The sequence below is a fragment of the Lepidochelys olivacea genome, assembly GCF_965140295.1.
Source record: "Lepidochelys olivacea isolate rLepOli2 genome assembly, chromosome: 3".
Lineage (NCBI taxonomy): Eukaryota > Metazoa > Chordata > Testudines > Cheloniidae > Lepidochelys > Lepidochelys olivacea.
This window is the reverse complement of record NC_140413.1, coordinates 132,857,115-132,877,730: the sequence shown is the minus strand read 5'-3', so window position 1 is coordinate 132,877,730 and position 20,616 is coordinate 132,857,115. Positions and strand designations below refer to the sequence as shown.

The following is a 20,616-nucleotide window of genomic DNA, read 5'->3' as shown; positions in this document are numbered from 1 at the left end:
TCCAGTAAGTGTACGTGAAAAACACACGTGGACTTGCCAGCAGTCTCATGCAGAAAGTGACTGAGCAGTTGTACAGTAATACCCAGTTCGACAGGATGTTCCAAACCACACATTGCATGCTAGCCACACACAGTAATCCTTAGTTCATACGGGACAGGTTTCACACGGATTGAGAGGAGAGAGAGAGAGAGAGAGAGAGACTGTAACTTGATAGCTCAGGCACTTTACTTTACACAGACAGGCCAGAAGGGGCAAATCAGACAGTGGAATCTTCTGAAGACTCAGATACAGCACTAGCAGGGGCAGCCTCAACTTCTGCTTCTTGACTGCACTCAACATTTCCTAACAGAAAGAGTAGCAACAATTCTCCAAGGCATCAACCTATGGAGAAATCTGACCGGATTGCTTCTGCACCAGAGCAGCCACAGTCAGAGCAATTGATCCCTAAATTGGGACGCTGCTGCTACCTTGATGAACCACTTACATAGAGCATTTGGATCCCGGAAAACAAAAATGTGAGCCTGGCTTGAAATGACAAGGTTAGCTTTGAAAGTCCTAAGTTGCTTACCAAGCAGCGTGTGCTTCTATTAATACAGAAGTAAGATATGTTGTTATTAGGAAGTGCCAGAGCATGTGAAAATAAACTTCTGAAGACTTACATAGCTAGGAGTGTGCTCCCATATGTGGAGACACTATGACTAGTGAATTGGTCAATGGCTCTGTCATAAATATAAAGGGAAGGGTAAACCCCTTTGAAATCCCTCCTGGCCAGGGGAAAGCTCCTCTCTCCTGTAAAGGGTTAAGAAGCTAAAGGTAACCTCGCTGGCACCTGACCAAAATGACCAATGAGGAGACAAGATACTTTCAAAAGCTGGGAGGAGGGACAGAAACAAAGGGTCTGTTTGTCTGTCTATATTCTGTCTTGGCCGGGGATAGACCAGGAATGGAGTCTTAGAACTTTTAGTAAGTAATCTAGCTAGGTATGTGTTAGATTATGATTTCTTTAAATGGCTGAGAAAAGAATTGTGCTGAATAGAATAACTATTTCTGTCTGTGTATCTTTTTTGTAACTTAAGGTTTTGCCTAGAGGGGTTCTCTATGTCTTTGAATCTAATTACCCTGTAAGGTATCTACCATCCTGATTTTACAGGGGGGATTTCTTTATTTCTATTTACTTCTATTTTTATTAAAAGTCTTCTTGTAAGAAAACTGAATGCTTTTTCATTGTTCTCAGATCCAAGGGTTTGGGTCTGTGGTCACCTATGCAAATTGGTGAGGCTTTTTATCCAACATTTCCCAGGAAAGGGGGGGTGCAAGTGTTGGGAGGATTGCTCATTGTTCTTAAGATCCAAGGGTCTGGGTCTGTAGTCACCTAGGCAAATTGGTGAGGCTTTTTACCAAACCTTGTCCAGGAAGTGGGGTGCAAGGTTTTGGGAAGTATTTTGGGGGGAAAGATGCGTCCAAACAGCTCTTCCCCAGGAACCAGTATTAGTTTGGTGGTGGTAGTGGCCAATCCAAGGACAAAGGGTGGAATATTTTGTACCTTGGGGAAGTTTTGACCTAAGCTGGTAAAGATAAGCTTGGGAGGTTTTTCATGCAGGTCCCCACATCTGTACCCTAGAATTCAGAGTGGGGGAGGAATCTTGACAGGCTCAAATAAATCATGCTGTCAGGAGTTAAGTGTCTTTGCCCCGTGCAGTGTCCACTCTAACTTTTTAGCTTGAGCCAAGACAATTCTGGACGGGTTGGTTCACTTGGAGCCAACATCCCCTCAGAGCAGCACTCAATAATACCTGTCTCAGAACATGTCTGAGACCTGCATATGTCAATACCAGTCTCCCTCATGATGTTGGGGACAGAGCATAATGCAGTTTGACTCAGTGTTTGCCACCATGTTGGCCTCATAATTGCTTGCGTCACAAATAAGGAATTCTGGAGTCTCAGGAATATGTCCGCCACATGGCATCAACTCTGTCAGCAGAACTAATGAGATAAGCTAGAGAGGTCAAAAGTTCTGGCGTCAGGAGCTGCTTGATGGAGAGCAGGCTCCCATAGCTTAACTGGTGGTGTGTGAATGGCAATGGGTCCTGGTCGTTAGCCTGGATTTGTTTGGAAATCTAGGTCCATAGCAACATTAACAGCAAGAAGGTCGGGGTTTCTGTTTAGGGCGGAGATGTAAAAGCCCTGAATGATTTCCTGAGCGATGTAGACAAATGTTAGTGGATGAGACTCTGAGGAACATGCATCCCGAACGGCGCAGAGAGGCAATAGCAGGAAGCCACAGATTAGTTTTTAACGTTATTATTATTTTGTTTTGACTGCACCTCTGTGTAGCATTGTAAGGCGAGAAAATAAGTCTGGTCTCTTCAGCAGATTGACTTGGGAGAAACCCAGCACCTTGTCTTTCATCTTACTTTTTTCTCCCCATCAAGCTGCCCTGCCCAGCCCAGCCCAGCCCTTCTCTCTCTCTCTCTCTCTCTCGCTGTCTCTCATAAAGACAGAGCACTTGACATCAGATGACCGTTTAGAATGACAATGCTGCATTGGACCTGGGTGATAAAGAAGAACAGTATACAGGCCTAATAGCCAATGTACAGTGGGGACAGCTATAAAATGCCGTTTCAGCTGCTGGGCTGTGCTCATCTTGCAGCTCCTTCTGTATAGGAATCTCTGGATTTACATTTTCAAAAAGTAAACTAAAGCTTACTTTATCCACTACTTACTTTATTGGCATTGGTTAATTAGCCACTGCAGTGATGAAAAGGGTGTGTGTGGGGGAGAGGTCTGATAAATGCAGATGGAAATGGATAGTACCAAACCACTGACAAAAGGTGAAGAAGGAAAAGAGCCTGCAGGTAAATCGGAGACCTTTTGCTCACTAAGGGGTGTATTGTGCAGTCTGTCACCCAATCCTGATTATCTTTGTAATCATGCTCTCATCCACATAGCGCCATCCTGACCTCTGTGTGAACTAGAGTTCACATTAGTCCATGGATATGTTCGCAACAAATCTAAGCACTCTGGTCTCTTGGTATCTGTCACAGTGTAAGCTCCCTGCCTTTCTTCTCTATGATACAGCACTGATAACTGCTGAAGGGCAGGAATAGTCTTTTTCTTCATTTTCACTCTGAGATGGATTTCTGGCACTAGGATTTTTTTGTTTTGTTTTGGAATTACGTGTGGTTGGTTCACCTGTCTGGCACGTGCATGTCATTTGTCTCATTGACTGGGTCTGAAGATATATCAAGGCTCAATGCATCTTTCTGGTTCTTGAGGTGGACACAAAGGAAGCAATTGGGCTAAATGTTCTTGTTCCCTGTGCTATCTAGACAATGTTGTAAATACAAAATTAACCCTGGCTTTTTTTGATTAACTAATGAAACAAAATATTTGGGGGCATGATTCTCCACTTCCACATCTTGTGAGTTGTTGTTTACACCTGGGAAAAGTGGGGGTAAGCTACTAGTGAATCATAATGGTAACATTCTGCACATGCTTTACGATAGGTGTAAATAGCTACTTTAGGTGTGAGACGGGAGAATCAGGCCCTTATACTGGGACCAGTCACAGGTCTTAATCTAAATGTAGTTCTTAATCTAAAGTCTAAAATTTCCTACACTGCAGGGCATTGCACCTGGCGTTTCCAAATTTGTCAGGAGATGACCCCTAAATGCCTCCCTACTTCACACCCTCCCCTGACCATTACATTTGTCTCACTCTTCACTGTTGTGTTCGTAGCTACAGGCTTAATCAATAGCTTCACTGAAGTCCATGAAGTTAGGCCAATGCAAAACCTGTATAAAAACGTTTGTAATTCTCAGGTGGAATTATGCTAATTATAATGAAAGGCTCAGGAAATTGCCAATTAAAGAGGAAGGATGAAACACATGCCATCCTATCACGTTACACAAAGGGGACAGACCCTTACCCTATGAATGTAGGATGCGTGGCGGGAGGAAGGAGCCATACGATTGTGTAATGCAGGCAGCAGCTTCACTGAGGGGAGCTGAAAGGGTGCTTGCAATACAGGCAAGTCATCTGGAATGGCTTGTCCAAACGGCAATAGATGGTCTCTCTTTCCTGGAAGTACTGGTGAGAGAAAGGTGTGTCTGTTTCTTTGCGTTTATGGGAAAGATTTTACCGTGCCTTTCCTAATCACATTCCAGCAACCTTCTGCCCATCCCATGTTGTTACCAACGGAGACTATATTCTTCACTTCTCCTTTAAAAACTGATGTGTAGTGTCACTACCATAGAACAACTCCTGTTCCTCCACACAAGAGGTGACTCCATTTCTGTGGGGAGTGAAATATACGCAGCCTTTCGAGATGAAAGGCACTAAGTAAATCTCAGATATCATTTTTTTCAGCCAATGCAATAACTCCAGTGCCATCACTGTAAAAGTGTGGTGGGCCCCAGGGTCTTGTGAGAGCCTGCATCAAGGGATCTGTGAAATCAACCACACTAAATTGCATTCTTTGAAAAGTCTTGCGTGGCATCTACAGCCTAGTAAGATTAAAAGAGTTTTGGACTCATGGGGAAATTTGCAGGAATTTTGTAGTGTCTGGGCTGACTCCGAACAGGAGAACTCCTTTAAAGGAGTGAGTTCTCAAACCTGTCTGAAGCTAACCTGTGCCTTTCTTATTTCCATGTTGCCTATGCTCAACTATGCATTTCAATTACAAATGACATTTTAGTTCATAATTTTTATGAATGATAGATAGATGTTGTTTTCTTACATAAATATCAAAGGAGAAGGTGACAGATGCAAGAATATAACAGAGTTGAGGCAGTGTAGGGTCTGAGTTACAGTAAGTGTATCTATTATTACGTTTTTTTCATCCGTTCATCCCATTTGGCCCATCTTTCCTCAAATAGCTCAGTTGTTACTCCATTAGAGGTGGTAAATTCCTCCATTTCTCTTAATTCTTTCATTCTGAGAGACCACATTTCTCGAGATGACATTTGTTTATGCAGCCATAGTGATGAAATACATTTACAGGCTGCAGGCACAAGAATTCTAAGCAGGCATCTGTCTCTTTTTAATTTCAGTAATCAGGAGATATCCATATCACCACAGGAAGAGGAATTTGGGGGACACACACTGAAATAAACTCTTGCATCAATATTATACCATCAGACCAGAAGCCTTTCACTGGGGACCATTCCAGATCTAAGGTGATCTTCCATAACATGGTGTCCACTCCACTGAAAGGTTTTGAAGGATTATGGGAAGCTGCAGATTAAAGGTAGGGGACAGGATTTGGCATGTCATGACCCACTGACAAAACTCTGAAATTTGCTCTATGTGTTTGCCACATATTTTGGCTGACAGGACTGTAGGTTTACCAGGCTTTTCATGGGAGGAGGGTGGTTTTGGTCAAAGCTTGGCCTGTCAGTGGCACTAATTAAAGAGGATTAGGGGACAAATGCTTCCCCATCCCAAGGTGTTTGCGCTTGTTCCAAGTTCCATAGGCCGTGGATCTGGTGGGCCGTGGCCTGACTACTTTTAAGCAGTGGTCCTATACTGAATCAGTACCGCTGCTGCCGCCAACGTGTTCCCGAGAGTTGCTTTGGCTATGTGATCACAATGCCAATGAAATTTGACCTGGCCGTCCCTCTCGACAGACAGAGGAGTGGCCAGGCCAAATATCAGTGAGTGGCATTGCAACTTAGTGCATGGGGTCACACCATCACTCAAATTTGGCCTGGCCACCCTTTCATCCAGATGAGAGGGGCAGCCAGGCTGAATGGTGTTGTGACCTGGTGCATATGGAGTCTGTTCCAGTACAAAGGAGCACAGGGTGGCACCAACTCATGAAGTGTGTGGGTGAGAAAGAGGTGAGACTCCCTGGCCAAGGGAGGCCCAGGGTCCCTGCAGGAGGGTAGGGGATGAGTGGGGACTGGAACAGGGTCCCTGCCAGAGCAGGATTGCCCTCCCCCCCAATAAATATCTGAATTGGCGCCACTGGTGTATGTGTGTGCACACATTGCTGGAGGCAGGGTAAGAAAGCAATCCCCATCTTTGGCAGTGTTTCTAAAACCTTTGGAGCACAAGCTCTGTTTTCGTTTACTAGTCTGAATATTGACTTTCTCTCCTCTGTTCAGTTCAAAGATCTTTACTGTAAACAACCCAGTTTTAAGTCGCTTAGTGGGGGAAATGGTAGATCTGGGGAGGAAAATTCTAAAGGAGTGGACAGGGCAGCAGAAGGGAGTCAGCAGATGGTACGAATAGCAGGAAGTCAGTTTTAGGCAATCAGCAAGTGGATAAGGCAGCAGGAAGGCTGACCCACTTTCTGAACTAATTGATGTGAATGGCACCTGCTGGAATTCAGTGCACTTTACACTCAGCCTGGTTCTGCTTCGAGGGGGTTCTTACATTCCTGCATATCAGCTGTAATAAAAGTTCTACCGTCCTCCTTCAAAAGGCATTGCATGTTAGTGTGATTCAACTGGTAGCACAATCACTTCTTGGCCGAGGCATGAGTTTGTTTTACACTAAAGTTTGGACTGATACCTGATGCAGACATTGCACTGCAGCCCTGCAGCAGAAGTACTGTCCTGTTAGGGGGATCTGTCATCCTTTGATGAGAATTAAACCATTTTTTTGCCCAGTGATGTGCAGGAAGGGATTCCCAGGAGCTCCTTATTACAATCCTGCCATGACATCGAAGGGAAGAGTGAGCTGACTGCTTTGTCTCTGATGGATACTAACTCCTGCTATACCAACATTTCTCTAGATTCTGACTCACTGCCAGATGCAGCTCCCATTTGCCTACAGCACACCCCTGTTTTGCGTGTGCTTGAGGGGAGGGGGAGGGGGCATGGTTTATTCATTATATGTAGCTGGCCCAGCCTAGCACTACCTTACAATATCCTGAACTCAGGGCAAGCACCCGACCTGTGATTCACTTCTTCCCTGCCAACCTGTGGATGATGCCTACATGCCCTATTCCAGGGCTCTTTCTTTGATCTGTGGCATCATGTTGTTTTTGAGAGAGACTTTCCAAAAGGTGAGCCAACAGAGAGTTATCCTATGTCTCTATCAGGTGCAGAATCCGTGCTGTATGCAGGCTGGGATATGTACGTACCAACAGCGCAATTGCCGGAAAGAAAGGGGTAGTCAGATTAACTTCTAGCATTTTTTTTTAAAAAAAAAAGACTGAACAGAAAACTCAGTGCAACTCACTTGGCCTGCACAGAGAGCATTTTAGGACGGTTTGGGAGTTTGAGACTGTTAGGGCTCGTGAATTCCCTATTGCTGATCGGTTTTGCTCAGAGAGCTCAGTGATGCACAGCAGTATAAACATCTTTAAATCGAGGGACCGATAGTTTGGAATTGTGCAGCAGGCTACAGGACCAGAGGCCTCTGTCCTCCAATGAGGACAAGCCCGGTTTTTGCTTTTGTAAAAGTGAGGGCTATAAAGCCCTTTACCATCAGTTAAGCCTTACCGCGTCCCTGTGGTAGAGCTATTATAGTGATAGACTATAGGTAAACTAAGGCACAGAAAAAGTTTACCGGCTTGTCCACAGTCGTTCAGTATGTCTGTTGGAGAGCCAGAAATAGAATCAAGATATCCTTGACTCTTATGCCCCTGCTCTAACCATTAGAACACACTCCCTTCATATTAAGCTATCTTAGTACTATATGCCTGTCTAGTTGTTCAGTGTTGAATATTTTTTGTCAGTGTTCATTGTTTTTCTACAATAACAAAGTTTTATATGAACCAAAGACATATTCTTTTAATCACAAGAAGTCTATCTAGCCCAGTATCCTCTGTCTTCCACAGAAGGCATAAATAGTGCATGAGTGAATTAGTCGCTTTCCAACGATAGTTTAACTTCCCATGTGCTTCCTCCCTTCTCCTCAGAATATCAGATTTTCAGTAAATGTTGACCAAAAGAAACCAGCTCTGTAGCATCTGGGATCTGTGCTTTCCGTGTTGATGCAGTTTCTGCGCATGCAGCCCTGAGGCGAGGGATGTTGCAACCCAGCAAATTTTGCACCTGATGTGCCAATCAGTTATAGCAGGGCCTTGCTTGGGCATATGGCAGAGGGATAGTGCTGCCTATGGAGATCAAAACAGGAAAGCAGAATCAAAATGAAATATATAGAAAATTAAATAACAACATGAGAATATTGAAGTTCCTAATCCTAGAATGAAATTCAATCCTGTGCTCAAAGGTCTGTGCACCACTGAAGACATATGTAAGCTTTATATTGAAGGCCTTTGCTGACTTTAAGTGGTGCATATGCCTTTTTCTGGCCCTCTGCCCAGGAGTGAATTAGAACCAAGAGGGCTACTGAAATATTTGAGCATGAGATATCAGCTAATTGTTTACATAGTTTAGGAGGACAATCCATATCAGAAGGTCATGACTGTTTTCTTTTTTCTATTGATCTTGCTCTTCTTCTCTAGAGTTGAAAATCACCTCCTATAACAAATGGCTCAGTAACCATTAACAGCCTTAGAAGCAAAATCTGAAGCCTTTGCCCATTCTTTGTTACAGATAAGCAGACACTGTTTCCAGTTTACATGGAAAGTAACTAAAGAAATCTCTGAACAATTGCCTGCCTACCCACCCCATACATCTCCTGTTGAGATGCCTCTAAAAAGCTAGATTATTTTGTGAATTAAAATTGCAGAGGAGTAGACATTAATTAGAAACACACAATGATTAATTTGTCTTGCAGGAGACACTATCAGTCCTCCATTTCTTCCATTACATAAGGTCTACTTTATATTTAATGGGGTTATTAAGAAATGACATTCGAGGAGATCCAATCAATACTACATTTTCAATTCATGATCATAAAAAGCGTACACAAGACAGACAACACAAGAAGGCTGATGATGCCTTTCTGCTCCCTGTGCCCTGTATTGTCATAACCAGGGAGTATTAATGCAGAGGTTCAGCAACTATATACCAGGGCACGCCACTGGCTGTGCAGAAGGTAAAATGTCAAGTAGTGCCATAAATTCAATACAGGTAGAGGGTACGTTCATTGGAGGGGGGCATGGAATGCCATGGAAAAGGGAGGCATTTCTTATCTACAACAGGATTAATGCAGATAGACTAGTTGTAGTCACTGCAGTTCATAGTGGAAAATAAGAAGCGACAAGTCACGTCCCTTAGTACGAAACTGTGTGTTCCTTTCACCTTTTCCTTCTTTTTAATGAAAATACCCTGTGGTAGATCAATCAAACAATGGCTGCTCTGACAAGTGCAGGACATAGCTGTGCAAGTGTTGGTATGATTCTGGATTGTTCTTCTCTTTAGAGTTTAAGACGCTGTCTCTCACACAGCAGAAATTAACCATAGCAAGTAGATCTGACCTGAGTCAATTATTCACAAGGCTTAGTGTAGCTGATTAATTCACCTTGTATTGAAGCCCATAGCACATCTGTGAGCGGATCACAATCTCTTCAACCATTTATTTAATTTCTCTTTGTATTGAGTGTAAATAGTCTAAATTTGAGCTTCGTGATTTAGAGCTTGTCTTCATGGTGAATTAGTGTGCAGCAAGCCATGGTGTGAATCTACGGAGCACCCATTTGCCCCACAGTTACTTGCCGTGTGGACACTGCTACAGCACCGTACACTAAGTCACCCTGTAGGACTTTTCAATGTGCTGTAGTAGTGTGTAACCTTTGATTTATGTATTCCCAATTAGCAGTTTAAAGGTAAAGAATAGAATCCAACTGAATTCTTTAAGGTTTGAGCCTCCAGCATGGTTACAGTGATTTAATTTAATGGGAGGACAGTGAATGAGTAGAAAATTAAAGATTTTATATAAAATAATATTGTTAAACCAACTGGCATTACAATATAGCATACACTGCATTGCTACTTACGTTCTAAGATAAAATGATGTATTATGGGGTGATCAATCCCCGTATAGCAAGAATAGGTATAATCCTTTCTCTAATGATACCTTAATGGTGGATGGGTGGGCCTAATCTAAAATTAGCGTGCTACTCCTTTTATAATCAATTACAATAACACCCTATAATTAATTAGTATTAAATCTTCTTTTTACCTATCTACATTTCTGCTACCATAATTAAAATACCTTCTACTCCCTCACTGGTTATTTAATACAAAACTTATCTTTAATTAAACATCTGCATAAATGCCAGACCAATAAGTATCAATATAGAAAGCATTTTCTAAAACATTAACATTTTATCTAAAACACTTGTAAAAACCAGTTAAGCCCAAACCATACTGCAACATGACCTGGGATTATGCCCTAATTTGTCTCTCACTTGCTTCTGGGCTGTCTCACTTTACTTCACTCACATTTTACCAGGCCTGGCTTAGCTATTGTCAAGTCTATTTTTAGGCAATGGATTTTTGAGCCTATTTATATTTCCACACATTTCTCTATATCATAAGCAAGAGTCATCTCTATAGGCTACACTATATAATATACATTGGCTATTGAGTTTCTTTCTTTCTCTCTTATTTAGTTTCATTTGCCATGTCTTCTCTTTGTCATCCAGAGAGTCAATTTTGAAAAGCCAGCAGCTTCTACAACCAGCTAGAGGCAAAAGCTCCAGTAGTGGACTGTGTTCAGGCCCCTTTATACGGTGCCAGTGGTGGAGAGCAGTTGAACCACCTCACTGGTGAATTATCCCAGCATAGTTCCCATGTAGTATATGGCTGCTGGAATGGCCCTGTGCTGAATCCCCTAGCAGCATAGGGACTTGCTGGTAGTTGGCGGGGACACGTTGGGGGAGGGTGGCCTATGGCCCGAGTGCACAATGTTTTGACTATTCTGCGCTGCCAAGTTAGCCTTTGGAGACTGTTGTAGATGAGGTGCAAGTTGGTGCACCCCTTGGGGTTGTTCTAGTTTATGCTGGGGTCTGAATCAACCCATTTTGGGGGAATCCCACAGCAACAAAGGCTGTGTGCAGCCAACCCTGTCCTCCCATTGCTGGACTGAACAACTCAGAATAGGGGCTAGAGTCCTGCCCACAGGATAAATTAGCCAATGAGCATTTAGTTCTGATGGTGTCATGCCTGTAACTTGATACCTTACTTCTGTTTCTGTGGACCTAAGCAGTTGTGGAATTCTCCCTCTGTTAGTCGATTAGTGCAGTTTTCATAAAGCCCTGTCGAATTAATCTGTTACTCATGATAAACTCATTTATTCGTCTAACCACTTCTCTCCGTTTGCATTGCCCTATTCAGTCACACTCTCAGGAGACAAGCCAGCAGAAGGCATAATGCTCCACAGAGAGAGAGATTTCCACTCCAATTCAATTCCCTGCTAATGCCTCTAAGGCTGGGGCTTTCCCAGCTGGGACTACAATGGTCCAAACCATTGGTGGCAGATGACACAGGTGGTTTAGGCAGAGATGGAAGAGATTGATGTTAAGAAGCCTGTAGTGAGCTACAAATAGGAGACTGTCTTTTCAATCTCTCAGTCCTTTGTATGGCTGTCACAGCTGCATGTCACTCCCTGAAGGCCATGAATATTCCCAGACAGCCCACTGTGGTCCCTGAAGTCTGCCCTGCCTGCTGTCTATGGAATGCATGCATTAGTTAGTGTTTCTTGCCTGGCTAGTCAGGCTTCTGAACAGAGCTATATTCTACGATTGCTTCAATCTCTGCATTTCAGGAAACTTCGCAGTAAACCCCTTCTTACTGCTCAGTTTCACCTCCCCTTTACAGCTAAATTCTAGCTGTTGTACATACAGCTGAGAGCGTTTAGAGCAGTTGTCAAGTGTTTCTTTTCCTTGTGATTGTTGATTACTTTGTTAATCATAATTCATAGATTTTAAAGCTAGAATGGACCATTATGATAATCTAATCTGCCCTCATGTATAACACAGTCCATAGAACCTTATCAATAATTTCTACATTAAAGCCATTATTTCTTATTGAACTACAGCATAGAAATCATAGAAGTGTAGAGCTGGAAGGGACCCTTTAGTCCAGACCATGGGGACGAGGCAGGACCAAGTAAACCTAGACCATGCCTAACAGGTGTTCGTCTAACCTGTTCTTAAAACCTCCAATGACTGGAATTCCACCTCCTGAGGTAATCTGTTCCAGCATTTAACCATATAGTAAATTAGTTTTTCCTAATATCTAACTTTAATCTCGTTTGTTGCATATTAAGCCAATTACTACTTGTCCTACTTCAGTGCATAAGGAGGACAACTGGTCCTTTTTCTAACACATTTGAAGACAGTTATAAAGACTAAACATGCCCAGTTTTTAAGCTTTTCTCATAGGTAGGTTTTCTAAATCTCTCATCATTTTTGTTGCTCTCCTCTGGAAAGCATGTCATTTAGAAAGGTGTCCATTCTTGATTTAAAGACTGCAAGCAATGAAGAAACCACTATATCCCCATGTCAGCTGTTACAATGGTTAAACACCCTCACTGTTAAAATTGTGCGCATTATTTCCAATTTGAATTGGTCAAGTTTCAGCTTCCAACCTTTGGATCTTGCTGGATTAAAGAGCCATCTACTTTCAGAAAGCTCTTTTCCATGCAGGTACTTGTAGACCTTCATCAAGCCACCCCTTAATTGTCTCTTGGATAAACTAACTACATTGAGCTCGTTAAGTCTCTCAGTATAAGGTATGTTTTCCAGGCCTGGAATCATTCTTGTAGTTCTTTTCTGAACCCTTTCTAATTTTTCAACATCTTTTTTTGGAGTATGGGAACCTGAACTGGTTACAGCAGTTGGCAATGGTCTCACTATTGCTGTATACAGAGCAATAGTGGTAACACCACCTCCCTGCTCCTACTTGATATTCCCTTGCCTGTACAGCTGAAGATCTTGTTCACCCTCTTCGCTATAACACAGCACGGGGAGCTCATGTTAAAGCAGCAATCTACCATGACCCCTGAGCAGCAGGAGAGCAAAGAAGCAAATCATGGGCCAAACTCCCCATCTGGCAGCAGGACAGAATCTAAATTCAGGCCCTTCCCCTCTACTGATCTTCTTCCCCCTGCTGCAGTTTGTGCCCCGATCTTGGTTAGTGTCATGTAAACTATGAGACTGGGCCTGAAAGAGCTGCTTAATCAACCCATAGGAAATACCAATTAAAGCAAAACCTTGGGAAAAGATAGTGTTGATTTGTAACAACTCTTTGAATGCTGGGGAAGTTCCAGAGAACTGAAAAAATCTAATGTGAAAATATTTTAGAAGGGTAAATGGGATGACCTGGGTAACTATAGGCTGCGTAGTCTGACAGTGAGCCCAAGCAAAAACATGGAAAGGCTGGTATGTACACCTGAGTTGTCAGATCTGCACTTGGGCCGAAAGAGTTGCTTGCACACTCGTTGAGGCCGGCCCTGATCTTTTAGAATTCTCAGACTTGCATACACCAGGGACTAGAAAGGGCATCTTCGTGAGAAGAGGCATGCTGAGATACTCACTCTCTCCATAACCATCTGAAAATCTTCACCAAGGCACTTGTTCTGAGTGGGTGGTGCTGGGCAGAGATGCCCTGGAGACATAGAATTCGTAGAACACAGTGGAGGGAAATAGGAGTAATGCACATGAGGTGCACTGCTTCTCTCAGTGCTGAAGGTAGGTGGGTGGGTGGGGGTGTGTGTGTGTGTGTGTGTTTTTAAAGCTACTGGAAATTAGCATCAGACTCTAATGTAATTGTGAGCTGATCAGCTCGCCCTCAAAAAGTTAAACTGCCCATTTGGCAAGACAATTCCCCTTCGGCATTTCACTTTCTCATTGTCTGAATAGCGATAAATCAGAGATTGTTTTCTTTGCATTGTATATTGGTTTGCCATTGTGCAAAGGTCTTTTTAATTTTCCATTTCTCCAGCGAGATCTATCATGTGTCTCTGAGCCGTGCTGTGATTATTTTCTTATTATCTTTTTCTGCCCTTTACACTTTTGCTTCTTTTTTTATTATTATTATTACAAGTTGTGTGTTCATCTACACTGGCAACAGCAACTGTCCTAATGGTGCATAGGCTTTTTTTAGTGGTTTTACCTGTGTCTCTTCTCAAGACCCTGACCCTGTTGTCTCCTGTATCGCTCTCCCCACAGGAACGTGACTGAATACAGTGCATTCGGAGAACATAGGGTATATCTACACTACATTGTAAACCCAGGTCTGTCCAGGCATGTGAACTCGGTGTTTGCAAGCCCAAACGCGCTGCATTGTAAACCTAGTTTACAACTGCTTGTTCTGGGTCTCAGCTGTGCTAAAGCATCCATATTACACTACGCAGACCTCATGACTTGGGTCTGTGACTTGAGCTGCATCCACACTGCAAAACAACAGGGTTTGGACTTGAATTACAACAGGACTCTGGCTCCGACTGCCCCTAGTAGGTCATAGGACCTGGGACCTGAGCGCTTGCTGATCCGAGTCTGACTGGAAGTGGGGCTTGGGCTCAAATGGGAGTCAGAGCCTGGGCTTAGTGTGCAGTGTAGACTCTATGTAGTACTCATAGACTCCCCCTTGCTCAGACAAACCTCAGCTGCTTTTTAAGCAGGATTCACATTTAGGCCTCCTTTAGAGATTTAAAAGTGAGACACTTTATCATGGCTTTTGGTTGGGCTAGTTTTCAGATACAGAAGAAATATTCTGCGTCCTTCAGTTTTTATCCCCAGAAGTTATTATCCTCGACAGTGCAGACAAAATCTGTATGTGTATACTTTTTTTAGAGCTTCTTTGTTGCATATGCTAAATCTCTGAAACTAAAAATCTCTTGGTCCCAGTCTCACTTTTAATAGAATAGCAAACTAAGAGGATACATAAAGATTATTCTAATTCCACCCTGAAGCACTGCTGCATATCTGGGAGCCATTCTATAACTGCCTTCTCCAGCCTCTCTAGAAAAGAGGTGCTTATCTTGATTTAATAAGTAATGATAGGAAAGTAAAAGACTGAAATGTCAAGCCGTAGAAAAAATGGGATTAGATTGAGATTGAGAACAAAAATTGAGAACAAAAATATTTGGATAGATCAGAGCCATCCTCAGGCTGCTTCTCCCTCCCACCCCACCACCCTTATTTCCCAAAGTAAATTTTAAATACAGAGAGCAACAGCTATTTCAGTGTTTATAGTCGGCTCAGTGTGTGCATTTGGTTTCCCATTTTCTTTTCTCTTTGGTGTGTGCATGTTCAAAGACCAAATTGGTGGGGAATTTATAGTCCCCTCTCATGACACTATATCTCACTTTAGCACTGTATGAATTAATGGCGGGAGCATGGGGTGTGTGTTAAATGAGGGAATATGTGGGAGGTACGGGGAGGGAGGGATTTATCCATGGTGGGATTCTTGTCTCCCTCTGGGTACCTGCTAAACCGGCCCTGCAAGAGATGACTTGCATCCCTGGTTAATACAGGATGAAATTCACCCCTGTTCAGAGGCACAGGATAAGGCCTGTGTACCACTAAACTCACACTTACATTCTCAAATAGGCCTTAATTGGGACTTGGCTGCTGCAGAGATCTTGTACTAAGGCTTAGAGGTTAAAAAAGAAAATTCAATCTAGGTACTTAACTGGCCCTTCATTGCTGTGGTATCTGAGCACCTCACAATCATTAATGGACTTTATTCCCACAGGTTTCAGAGTAGCAGCCGTGTTAGTCTGTATTCGCAAAAAGAAAAGGAGGACTTGTGGCACCTTAGAGACTAACCCATTTATTAGAGCATAAGCTTTCGTGAGCTACAGCTCACTTCCTCAGATGCATATCGTGGACGATATGCATCTGAGGAAGTGAGCTGTAGCTCACGAAAGCTTATGCTCTAATAAATGGGTTAGTCTCTAAGGTGCCACAAGTCCTCCTTTTCTTTATTCCCACAATATCTCTGCGAAGCAGGGAAGTATTTTACAGGTGGAGAATTGAGGAAACTAAGTGACTAGATCACACACAAAGTCTCTGGCTGAACTGGGAAGTGAACTGAGGTCTCAAGTCCCAGTACATGCCCTAGCTACTGACTATCCTTACTACCCCATTCATACAAAGAGACTTCTGAAAATCAATATTGTTTGCTGTTGCACTAAATTGCACCTAGTGGAATGGATTTTCAGAAACGTTTCCAGAAGATGGGATGTTCCCAGAACTTCTCTAATAGACACTTCCTCCCTTCTCTGCAAGTTGCCAGACACTGAATTTTCCCACTTAAAGCTAAAAGCATTGGTAAACTAAATGAACAATAAATGCACGTAAACCTTACGACATTGTTCTCTTTATTTGCAGAAGAATATATTTCCTATCCACAGTAAAAGAAAGGTGACTGAGGTGCAGTAAACGATTTACTTTATTATATTTTTTATTCAAACTGACTTAGAACAATTATTGGATTGGCTGTTAACTTCCCACAACAAATAGTAAAGATAATGGAATGATACATTAAAAATATAAGCCACAGAGAGAGAGAGAGAGATGTGTAAAAAAAATAAAATGTTAATACATCAAAATATAAAATTACATACAAATCAAGTAATGACTGATAGTTTAAGAGTTCAGTGTTTTTATTATAGTGGTTGTATACTTTTTAAATTAAAAACTAACAATGCTTTGAAAAGGTGAAACATGAAAGCCACTATGTTTTAAATCAAAATGGAATTTCTTCAGAAACTCCCACAGCTTGACAAAAGAACAGAATCTGAGGATTAACTGTCCCTGCTTGAAGGCTGAGAGTCATTGTGAGAAAAGTGCTGTGACTTGAACTGCTGCAAAGCAGCTCCATTTGGTTCTTGCTGTGCTTTGTGATTTATAAATAGCTAGTGTGGGCTGTGTTTGGTTCACACATGCTGCACAGTCAACAATGACGAAGCTCTGCATTCTCCCAAGGGTGGTGTGCATGTGAGTAACTGCTCACCAAAGTGAGCATGATGTTCACACTCTGGTCCTGTGTGTGGTGTTATATATGCAGGGTGAACTCATCTTGGGTTAGTAACACAGTGAACTGTAATTTGTGGGTGAGCCTTGGCTCTGTTAGATGTTAGCCCACATTTAGGCCCAACAGCATTATAACTGGGTCATCATGCCAGTTTTATGGCCATATTCTACCATCAGTTTTTACCCAGAATTGTCACTAACTTTAAGGAGGGTAGGCTGAATTTCATCACTGTGCAGAGTAAGTTCTCCTCTCCGCAGCCCTCCCCCGATTAAGAGGGATTTAAGTGGCACATAGGCCTTGGGCCAGCCCTATGCATAAGGGTGAATTTCACCCTGTGAGCAAAAGAGCAGCAGCATACAGTCTGCACTTGGTCTGCCTATGACTAGTAACTAATGCTTTGTTCATCCACTTCTACGGGTGTTTGCAGAAAGTGCAGTAGAGAGGCAATGTGCAGAAACTCTCCAAGGATAGCTTGGAGTAGGTGAGCGGGGAGGTTGACGGAAGAGAAAAAGAAGAGGCAGCAGCAGGAGCCTTCCATGGGAGGCTGTGGATGATTAAGGGAAAGGCTGCAATGGAGAAAGGAGAATTGAAGCCCAGGCAAGGCACTGACCCAGGACTCTTAGTCACAACCTGGATTCTGATCTAAAGATAAAAGCCAACCTTGTTTTGAATTACAGGGCTGTAATCCATCCTGAAGATCTGATGACTTCACAAACCACTGGAACTTGACTCTCATGGTTTGTCAGTTTTACCTCCCTGGATGAAATTATAACCCTGCTGTAAATCACAGCTGCCTGGTGCTTTTTGTGTGTGAGTGTGTGTGTGTGTATATATATTTTATTTAACATTTTGAGGTAGAAAATTTTAACTCTAGTCTTGAAGTACACAAAGAATGGATTCAGAGTAACAGCCGTGTTAGTCTGTATTCGCAAAAAGAAAAGGAGGACTTGTGGCACCTTAGAGACTAACCAATTTATTTGAGCATGAGCTTTCGTGAGCTACAGCTCACTTCATCGGATGCATACCGTGGAAACTGCAGAAGACATTATATACACACAGAGACCATGAAACAATACCTCCTCCCACCCCACTGTCCTGCTGGTAATAGCTTATCTAAAGTGATCATCAAGTTGGGCCATTTCCAGCACAAATCCAGGTTTTCTCACCCTCCGCCCCCCCCCCCCACACACAAACTCACTCTCCTGCTGGTAATAGCCCATCCAAAGTGACCACTCTCTTCACAATGTGTATGATAATCAAGGTGGGCCATTTCCTGCACAAATCCAGGTAAGAGTGAGAGAACCTGGATTTGTGCAGGAAATGGCCCACCTTGATTATCATACACATTGTGAAGAGAGTGGTCACTTTGGATGGGCTATTACCAGCAGGAGAGTGAGTTTGTGTGTGTGTGGGGGGGGGGGGCGGAGGGTGAGAAAACCTGGATTTGTGCTGGAAATGGCCCAACTTGATGATCACTTTAGATAAGCTATTACCAGCAGGACAGTGGGGTGGGAGGAGGTATTGTTTCATGGTCTCTGTGTGTATATAATGTCTTCTGCAGTTTCCACGGTATGCATCCGATGAAGTGAGCTGTAGCTCACGAAAGCTCATGATCAAATAAATTGGTTAGTCTCTAAGGTGCCACAAGTACTCCTTTTCTTTTTACAAAGAATGGACACAGTTTTGTAGGTCTATCTGGCTAGTAGCCCAGGGATTAATGTCTGAAAAACCATCATGCTTTGTTTGTAAACCCAGCAACTCTAATGGCCCAAACGTGAATTATTATTTTTTAAAAGTCCATTTTTCAAACGAAAATGGTTGTTTTAAAAATGGGATACAATATACCGTTGTAAAAAATTTGCTTGAGCTAGTAATTTAAAAATTGAATTAAATTGAATTGAGTTTTTAAGGAGCTGTTTTATTTATTAATTTATTTTTAATTTCCCTCCTCATAGTCTCTGCAGCAAATAGCAGAAATAGGATTCCAAATGAAAATGTGATAACCTCAGTTTATTTTAGCATCCAAGCGAGAATGTTTTGATTTATGAGTACACAATTTACAAATTGTATGAACACTGCACCATTGTAAATCACCAATATTTAGCTGGGTTTAAGTTCCATTCCTTTTCTTTTTTTCTGTAGCAAACAAAGAGATTAAACAGATAATATAACTCTATCAAACATACATATGTATATACACACCCAAAAACCTTTCTTTATGACAATATAGGGCAGGTCAAAGAAGTAAGCATAATATTAAGAAAAATTACTTAATGTTCGTACAGTATTCAAATATAAAAACCACAAATCAGCAGGTTATCACTTTAAATGTTCTGAGGTTTTGGTATTAATACGCATTTGCTATAAAATGTAAATGAAAATGGTTGAAAAGCTATTATTCTCTAGTCTGATGTTAATTATCTCTGCTATGTTGAATGCCAGTGGGTAAGTGCAGTCCTAATATAAGTTAGAAGAATTTGGTTATTTTGAATTCTATCCTAGTGGTTTTATATTTCGTAGGAATCTGAAAATAACTTGGGTGTAAGAAAGATGTTACAAAGGCAAAAAATTACTTATTCCCTCAGCTGTCTCTCAGCAATACTGAAGAATACTGCCTTTAACATTACATGTTGAAGGAGAAAAAGACTGAAGAATGCACAAGTAAGGAAGTTGTTTATAACATTGTTAGAAAAATCTCACTCTGACATTAAAGGAGACTTTGCTGAATCACTTGAAATAGATCAATTTGTAATCTACACAATTACAGGAGATGCTCTGCTCTGAAAGCTGTTTTCCAGTCTGTGCCAGAACATGTGAAGCTGTGTAGAACACTTCTGTTGATAAACCTCCAGGCTCCATTTCTCCATAATTGATTTAGTTGTTATTAGTTATGCAGGGAGAGAAGAGATCCTCAAGGCTTCGTAAGACCGTATTCAGTTACTAAAAGCAACCCTTTGTGAATTAACATTAAAACACCAGAACCCCCCCACCCCCCATTATTTCTTTAAGTCTTGTTTTCCTGGACACCAGCTGTCACAGAGGAAGTCTCCAGCCTCATCTTCTCTTGCCTCCTTATCCGGCTGGAGCTGCATCAGCATGGCCTGCAGAGTTTCCTTCACCATCTGGATCTCCCTCTGTAGAGACTGTACATGCTTTATTAAGGAATAAACCTAAAGGTGATTAGCAGCCCCTTTTCTCTCTCCAAGTTATGAAATAAATTGTTGTTCTGCTGTTCACAACAGATGGGCATTGCTATCTAATTGTGGCTTCAAGCTCTTCCAAATTGTTTGGATGAAATATTCATACATATTTCACACTTGCTTTTTATTTATTTATTTTGGATTTCCAGTAACTTTGAAGTCCTCAAGTGGCATTACTTAGCGCTTGTCTTATAAGGGTTAGAAATGAACTCAGTTGGTTGGAGGGGGCTTTTTTGGGGGGGGGGGGAGGAGGTATAGATCAATACAGAGGTTGTCTATTCTGATGCCCACAGGCACTCTTGCAGTCAGTCTCCCATTGGAATAACCTGAAATCCCAACACAGTTATTAATGAATATCAAAAGAGCTCCTGCGATTAATGCGGCAACCCCTCAGCTCCTGAACAGTAATCCTCACTAATACAAGACCAAGTACTATCCTTGGATTCACACGCATTGTGCTGCCTGAACTCAGTGGGAGTCACACATTTGCACATGAGGGTAGAATTTGGACTAGTTACCAACTTTCACCGTGTCCTCCCCAGCGCTTTATACATAGGAAATGGGAGAAT

The 20,616-nt window shown here is 42.2% G+C and overlaps 1 protein-coding gene and 1 long non-coding RNA gene across 3 annotated transcripts in view; one reads left to right on the top strand and one right to left on the bottom strand.

The window, feature by feature from the left end:
- The first annotated feature begins 279 nt into the window (after positions 1–279).
- Positions 280–20,616, top strand: part of LOC311518383 — a 78,120-nt gene continuing 57,783 nt past the window's right edge. Inside the window, exons 1-2 of the long non-coding RNA XR_014710970.1 lie at positions 280–539; positions 5,052–5,248. This is a non-coding gene — a long non-coding RNA (uncharacterized lncRNA). The remainder of the gene's footprint in view (positions 540–5,051; positions 5,249–20,616) is intronic.
- DISC1 (DISC1 scaffold protein) overlaps positions 18,433–20,616 on the bottom strand; it is a 363,689-nt gene continuing 361,505 nt past the window's right edge. For both annotated transcript variants that reach the window (XM_084624148.1, XM_084624149.1), the window contains one exon: positions 18,433–19,993. In XM_084624148.1, the coding sequence (XP_084480274.1) occupies positions 19,844–19,993 (150 nt within the window). In that variant the 3' untranslated portion in view covers positions 18,433–19,843. The remainder of the gene's footprint in view (positions 19,994–20,616) is intronic.